Here is a 6976-nt window from a genome sequence, read left to right as displayed (position 1 = left end):
AACAGCAGTGAGGTGACAAAGGACTGCATCCTTAGGGGACAGGACGACCCATGAAAACTTCCAAAATTGGCTTTCTCTGTGGTCCTAGAAGCTACTCAAACAGGATTTAAAGAGAAACACTCAACCCAGCTCTCCACGTCACTGTGGCTGGTCTGCCTCTGTGACATCACGCGTGAACGTTAATGCAAGGAAAACAATATTTAAATGAAAGGGAAGAAGAGAGCCTTTGTGTTTTGTATTAAAATATTTTATATTAATCATTCAAACTTAATTTTTATACAACGAATGCATACATCGCCAGGGATCTGTCTCGGGTCGGGGAGGCGGCAGGGTGGGTGCGCCCTGGAGCAGCTACGAGCAGAGCGTGGCAGGCCAGGAGGCGCCGCCCGCTCCCTCTGCCCGGTCCAGGAGGGGCACTGTCACCAGGCAGGGCTGTCACAGTGGAGAGGTGGTGGCGGCGGCGGCGGCCTGTGCCTTTCCAGGCCTCTCTGCAGGGCGAGCCGCATTTCCTCGCGTGGGACGAGCCGCCCAGAGCCGGAGGCCTTCTGACCAGCAAGTGCTTGACCTACAGTGGCTGTGACATGTCACAGGTGCAACGGGACCGCTGTGCGAGTGCGTGTATATACAGACTCGGAGGCGTTTCCTGTTGAGAACCCGCCACGGCGGTCCTGCCCCGCGCACGTGCTTGGCTGCCTTCGCCTAGGCGGGCATGTCCGCCTTGCTGAGCGCGATGGCCAGCTCCAGGTCCTCCTGTTCCTGCCGCCGCAGCCGCGCCAGCCTCTCCTGCTCCGCCTTCTCACTTTCCCGCTTGGCCCACGCCAGCTGCTGCTCCTCATTGCCAAACTGCAAGGGAAAAACACAGGTTGGGTTACATGGCTTGGGAGCTGCAGCCACCGGCCGGGGGTGGGGTGCGTAGGGACAGGGGAGGAGACCGAGAAGAGGCCTGTCAAAGGTGGGCAGGAAGCCGGGAACCGCACGCAATGCTGGGATGCATGGGGTGGGGGAGGGGGGTGAAAAACCAGAAAAAGCCAAAAGCTTGTATCTTGGCTGGAGTTGGGAAGGGGACACGCACGCCCAGCCCTGACACCCAGTCTGGGAGGGGTCACATGCACGAGAAGCAGGGCTGAGTCTGACCTTAACCGCCACCTTGGACCTCAGAGAAACTAGCCACCTGTCCCCTGCCGGGAACTGAAGCAGCCAACACGACGCATCGGTGTGGGACACTAACTCCCGCGGCCCCCGGGCCTGAGTCTAGGAGGCTTCCTGAGCTGGGAGAGGCCCCTGCCCAGCCTCCTCTGGGGCCGGAGGGGCGTCTCTAAAAGCAGCCGCGGAGCAGAGGTCAGCTGACCCCCAAGGAGCTAGGACGGCGAGCCTGCAAAGCCTGGGCCTCGAAGGCGGGCTGCTGACGCTGGTGGCGACAGGCGCCGGGCCTGCAGAGTCTGGCTTGAACAGATCTCTGATTTCCAATGTGCCAAAAGGTCTGGAGGCCAAGTGTGGCGACAACGGTCTTGAAGTGTGGCCTCTCCTCCCGCCCAGCCTCGCTCCGGCTCACCACGACGGTGCCCTGGCATTTACGCTGCCATTCAGTCCACAAGGTTTTCATTGTTGGCGTCCTTCTCCGAAAGGTTCCATTTTTTTTTAAATGGTTTTTTTTCAAACAAGGGAGAAAACGGTTACGATTCCAAGATGGGTGATTGCAAACCACCCATCTGAGATCCCTCAGCTCTAAGGAAAGAAAAGAAGAGCCAGATCCACACGCTTTTCTCCCAGGGTGGTCCCTGGCTCCCCCGGGCTTCCCCCGAGGTCCCCGGTAACTCTGCTCCATCTCCCAGTGAGACATCTATGTCCCGTGGGCCCGGACGTGAGAGCAGAGCTGCGGCCTGCTCTGGGCCTTGGCCTCCCTTAGCCAGAATCTCCGTGCTCAGCACTGACTCTGCCAAGCCCTGGGTGACAGAGATCAAGTGGCAGGCTGGCCCTCTGACAGGTGCCCACGGGAACAGACCGACCGATGATCCCAATCCCACACACTCCCGTGGAGGCCCGTGCAGGCCCACCAGGGTGCAGGGGAAAGGAAGTGTGACAGGAATGCACAGCTACTTCTCCACACACACACACAGTCCGCGTGACAACCCAGAGGTGGGATTCCGGGACAGATGGCAACACCACGGCCTGGGGAGGGGAGGTGGCTGCAGAGCCAAGTCCTCAGCAGCCTGGATTCTCTTGGGGTCGGGTAGGGGGTGGGGCTGTCAGCTGTTTCTGCAGGAAGTCTGGGTACAGGATAGTAACCAGGCCTCCAGGGTCCACCTGTGCTCTGGGCATGGGTGGGCCGAGCACCCAACACTGGCGCTGCCAGAACGGAGGCTGGGGTGAGAGGGCTGGGCTGAGACAGGCTGTAGGCCCCAGAGAAGAGCTGAGAGTTACCCTCAGCTCCTTGGGCCAGTGATTGGGCAGTTCTGAATGATTCATGGTTCGATGGCCGGTGTGGGAGTGAGAGAGGGCCCGAGGGTGGGACCCGGCAGGGGAGTGGGGAAGGGTGATGGAGGCAGCCTAGTCTGAAGCAGAGGTGTCCTGGCGGAAGAGGGGGCAGCCCGGTAGGCCTCTCCCCACCTGGCCTGGGAGTCAGCATGAAGTACCATTCTGGGAGGAAAAGTTAAGTTTTCGTTGAGAAACTGCCCTGAAAACTGCCCCCCCCCCCCCATCCCGTTGTGTTTCCACCACTGCGCACAGATAAGCCCCAACACTCTGTGGGGAACTTTCCAACCCCTCAACAGGAGAAAAACAAGGAAAAAACAACATATGCTGGTGGAAATGACTCCAGGCTGCTGCTGACAGGAGAGGGAGGAGACAGGTGCACTGACAGGGACCCGCCCCCTGCCTGCCGGTGGAGGGGTGGGTGGGGCTGACGAGTGATGCCACGGGTTATCCAGACCAAAGCCTGGAACCAAGGCCTTGGTTCCCAGGGTCCCCGCGCAGCCCGTGTGTCTCGGAGCCGTCTGCTCACGGATCTGCACTTCAGATGAAACAGCTGACAGAACGTTCCAGGTGCCTCCTGAGTGGACCGGTTCAAGGCCAGCTCAGGCCCCACCGTGGAGACTCGAATCACGCATGTGGTCTCCGTGCGCCGGAGAAGCATCGTGGACGGTGACGTCCGAGAGAAAACTGGCGGAGGGGGTGTCTGTGTCTCCAATCAGGTGACAATCCTTTCTGGGCCCTGGTGCAGACGCCGGAACAAGCCTATTCTCCAGTCGTCTGACCTGGAGGCGTCACGATGGCCAGGATCCGGGATGCCGGTGGGCAGCTCTGATCTCTGTATCACTCTGGTGCCATCATGGGGCTGAGACACACAGTGGGCACGAGGATGCTGCCCCTCCAAGACTCCTGCCCGAGGGCGCCCACTCGGGAAGAACGCTATGCGGTTTTATTATTGATCCTTGATTCAGACAACTCCTCACAGGAGGGCCAGGTGCCATTCCTCCATGGGACCAACATCCGCATCCTGAGACATATAACGGCTCTGCCACACATCACCCGAGGGACACTGCTAGCCGCCTCCCATTAACTCACTTATTCTGATGTTGAAATTGCATCCAACTCACTCCACAACGCACTGTTTGCCCCATCTGACATTTGCTCTGCTCTCAATGCAGACTTCCGGAACAGGTGCCGTTCTGCTAACCTATAAACACTGCTGCCTAATAAACACGTTCGCATGAGACAGAAAGGCTGGTTTTTAAAGAAATCTCGGAGAGGTTTCCCGTGAACAAGCACAAGTCACCCACTGATGGAAACTTGGGACTCGTAAACTAGAGGGTTCTAGGTGGCAGAGCTGGGGTGCCCAAGGGGGACCACATACATGTTTGACATTGGTGCCTGAACTCCAACACGGACCAAGCTACCTTTGCACAGGTAACACCATGTCTTGGTGGCACTCAGAACATCGGATCTGAGAGTCACACTGCCAGTCCGCGGGGCAGTGAAAGACCCTCCGTTTTTACTGGGGAGCTAAAATACACCGGAGAAACCCACTCTGGCCTTCTTTGCGTTAGCACAAATCCAGGTCCAGTGTACCCTGAAACCACAGGCTAATGGGCTGAACCCCCGACGCCAGGAAAATGCAAAGATACCCTGATTTCCCAGAGGGGGACAGGTTTTAACATTTTTGGACTATGGTATGACCAAGGGGAACAAACCAAACCAGTAAGATTCCTGTCTCTCCTCCAGCCATCCCATGAGAGGGGGCAGAACCTCACTGATTTCCAGACTTCCTCTGGAAAACCTGGGGCATCCGAAGCGGGAAAAGTTATTTTAAACAGAAAACAGAGCTGCAAACTCCACTGGGCAGAATCAGATTCCCCACCTGGAAATGAGGGCGATTAAATACCGGGAGTGTTTTAAAATCAAAGTTAACAAGCGTTCTGGAATGACCAGAAGTGTTGAGCCAAATGATAACTTAAAACCTTGGTATTTTTTTTAACGTTTTCCAAAAACCCAGCCCTCGGGAGGGTGCGGGGTCCACGGGAAACAGAGTTGTGCGTTTCAGAAAGAGAACAGTCATTTCTTCAAATGGCCATTCAAATCCACTTACCCCTCTGCCCTGCCCAAAACAGAGTACCTGAGTCATGCATGAATGGCTCTATTTTTTTCATCAGCATTTAATATTTTTTCCACTGAAAAACAAACGTGGTCCTATTCAAAAAACTGTAGATAAAGCAGGTTTTGTTTCTGGCTTTTATTAACAATGTCTCCATTTGTACACATCCACAGTGTGCACAGGCTGTCAACAAAACCGAGCTAACTGCAGTTGTAAAATATTTACAGGTCGCCAAGAGCCAGGAACATAGCAGCGCATTGGGCGGCTTCAATAAACCACAGGATAGTTGGGCACGAGGTGGATCTGAAATGAATCGGGCGTTCACGGGGCACGGGTATGGATGGCAGAGGTTGTTTTAAGAAGGATATTCTAGGAGTCAAAGCATCTATAAATAATGCACGTCACACCTAACCAGAAAACAAGATACTTGGCAAATTTGAACGAAGAGAAAACTTAAAAAAAGAAAGAAAAGAAAATGTGGGTGCACAACAGACAGTAAAACCAATTCTGGGAAGACAAACTCTGAATCTCTCTGAGAACAAGATCTTTGGGTACTGATGACGGTGCCAAAAACACCAAAAGTGACAGCATTTATAATCTGGAATCTTTCTCATACCAAGAAATAGCCAGACTTCTGAAAAGGCACTTGAATTTGCTTAAATAGCTTTTGGAGGGTTTGGAGTTGGGGTTTTGTTTTGTTTTGTTTTGGCAAAAGGGCTTCAGAGTGGTTGTTCTAGGCTGGATTTCTCTTTTCATCAGAGCTGTTAACTGAAACAAAAGCTTTAAAAAAACCAAACTGCTCTTCCTTCATGTACCCGCCTGGGTCCTTCACTTCGTACTTGCTGCACAAAATGCGCTGAGGAGGGACAGTTAGAATTCTTGCAGAGACCTTTTGGGGACAGTGAGATCCTAAGGTAACTTTTGCAATCTTGCTTTGATACTTCAGAAGTGTCTGACATCTCAGCTTCCAAAAGTCAATGAACACAACAGCCTCCGGGCGAGAGAAACAATACAGAGAGTCGACCCGGACAGGGAAAGACAGAGACGGACAGGTGCAGCCACCAGCTTGGGCCACCATGCTGGAAGGACATGTGCCCTCATCACAGAGTATCCAAACCATAGCACTTTTTTTTATTGAGAAACATTTTTTTCTTACAGAAAGCAGCAGTACAGAATAAATAACACAGTTGATGGCATGAGGTACCAGGAAACGTAAGCCAAAAAAACCAAAAAAAAAAATAGCCCCAAAGAAGCTGCAAGCGGAGGGGAGGGAGTGGAACGGAGGCGAAGAACTCAACTTACAGAGGTGAAGTCTGCAAAGCCCAGGGAAGAGGCTTTAGAAGGCTTAGCTGAAGAGGAGGGAGCAAATGGATCTTTTCCACTAAACGGGTCCCCAAACCCCCTTTTATTTTGGAACGGGTCACTGCTGTCAGCCCCGAGCGGCTGGAATGGATCGGGGGAGTCGGGAAAGTCTGCAGAACCGAGCTGGCTTACAGGTGTACTTTTACCTGGAAAGTTCAGGAGACAGAAAAAAAAAGAAGAGAAAAAACAAATACAAGTTACTGACCTCGGACAGAACAGAGTCCATGAAATGGGGTTGCTATGGGATGAACTGTGCCCGCCCCCCATCCCCCCAACTCATGTTGAGATCCTCAACCCCAGGACCTCAGAATGTGACTGTATTTGGAGAGGCCTTTAAAGAGGTAATTAAGTAAAAATGAGGTCATTACATGGGCCCTAAGCTGAATGGTGTCCTTATAAGAAGAGATCAGGACAGACACAGGGGTAGACCTGTGAGGACACAGGGAGGAGGCAAGCCTCCGGAGAAACCAACCCTGCTGACACCTTGATGTCACACTTCCAGCCTCCAGAACCGAGAACAACAAATGTCTGTGCTGTGAGCTGCCCAGTCAGAGCAGCCCCAGCAGATGCACACGGGGCAAGGAGGTCTGCCCGGTGACTGAGCAGCTGAGAGCAGGACCTGCCCACAGTGGTCCGCCTGCCTTTGTGAGTCACAATTTAATGGCACGCCAATGCCAATAACTGTGCGTTTGTTCACGGTCTTCTATGCTGCCTTCATCCAGGACAACAGAGTTGGCCACTTGGGATGGAGAACGTAAAGCCTGCAAGGCTAAAAATATATTGGTTATAGCCTTTTACAAGAAAACTGCATCCCCTCGCATGGAGAGGATGTTTAGCTCTGATGCCTGGCAGGCAGTAAGCAAGCCATATGTGAGACTGAGGGATGCTCCAGGCCCCCGGAAGTCAGAGCCAGGCCACCTGGGTACCCTTCGAACCCCAAAAGGAAACGGAGGACTCCAACTGCAGCTCTGCTCTGCCAGAGGTGCTCAGATACAGGTGGGTACCCCCCCCCCCCCAGTGTCT

The 6976-nt window shown here is 53.7% G+C and overlaps 1 protein-coding gene across 8 annotated transcripts in view; it reads right to left on the bottom strand.

Moving 5' to 3' along the window:
• Window positions 1–236: 236 nt before the first annotated feature.
• The window catches only part of EPS15L1 (epidermal growth factor receptor pathway substrate 15 like 1), a 99995-nt gene continuing 93255 nt past the window's right edge, over window positions 237–6976 (bottom strand). For 4 of the 8 annotated variants that reach the window (XM_079772231.1, XM_079772234.1, XM_079772233.1 and 1 more), the window contains 2 exons: window positions 5894–6099; window positions 237–843 (listed from right to left, as the gene is read on the bottom strand). In XM_079772231.1, coding sequence (XP_079628357.1) covers window positions 700–843; window positions 5894–6099 — 350 coding nt within the window. In that variant the 3' untranslated portion in view covers window positions 237–699. Of the gene's footprint in view, window positions 844–5893; window positions 6100–6976 lie in introns of those variants that run through there. The other 4 variants (XM_079772236.1, XM_079772239.1, XM_079772235.1 and 1 more) reach the window with 3 other exon arrangements.

Source organism: Cnephaeus nilssonii (genome assembly GCF_951640355.1).
Source record: "Cnephaeus nilssonii genome assembly, chromosome: 5".
Classification (NCBI taxonomy): Eukaryota; Metazoa; Chordata; class Mammalia; order Chiroptera; family Vespertilionidae; genus Cnephaeus; species Cnephaeus nilssonii.
Note: the sequence above shows the minus strand (reverse complement) of the source record. Positions and strands in the feature narration are given on the sequence as shown.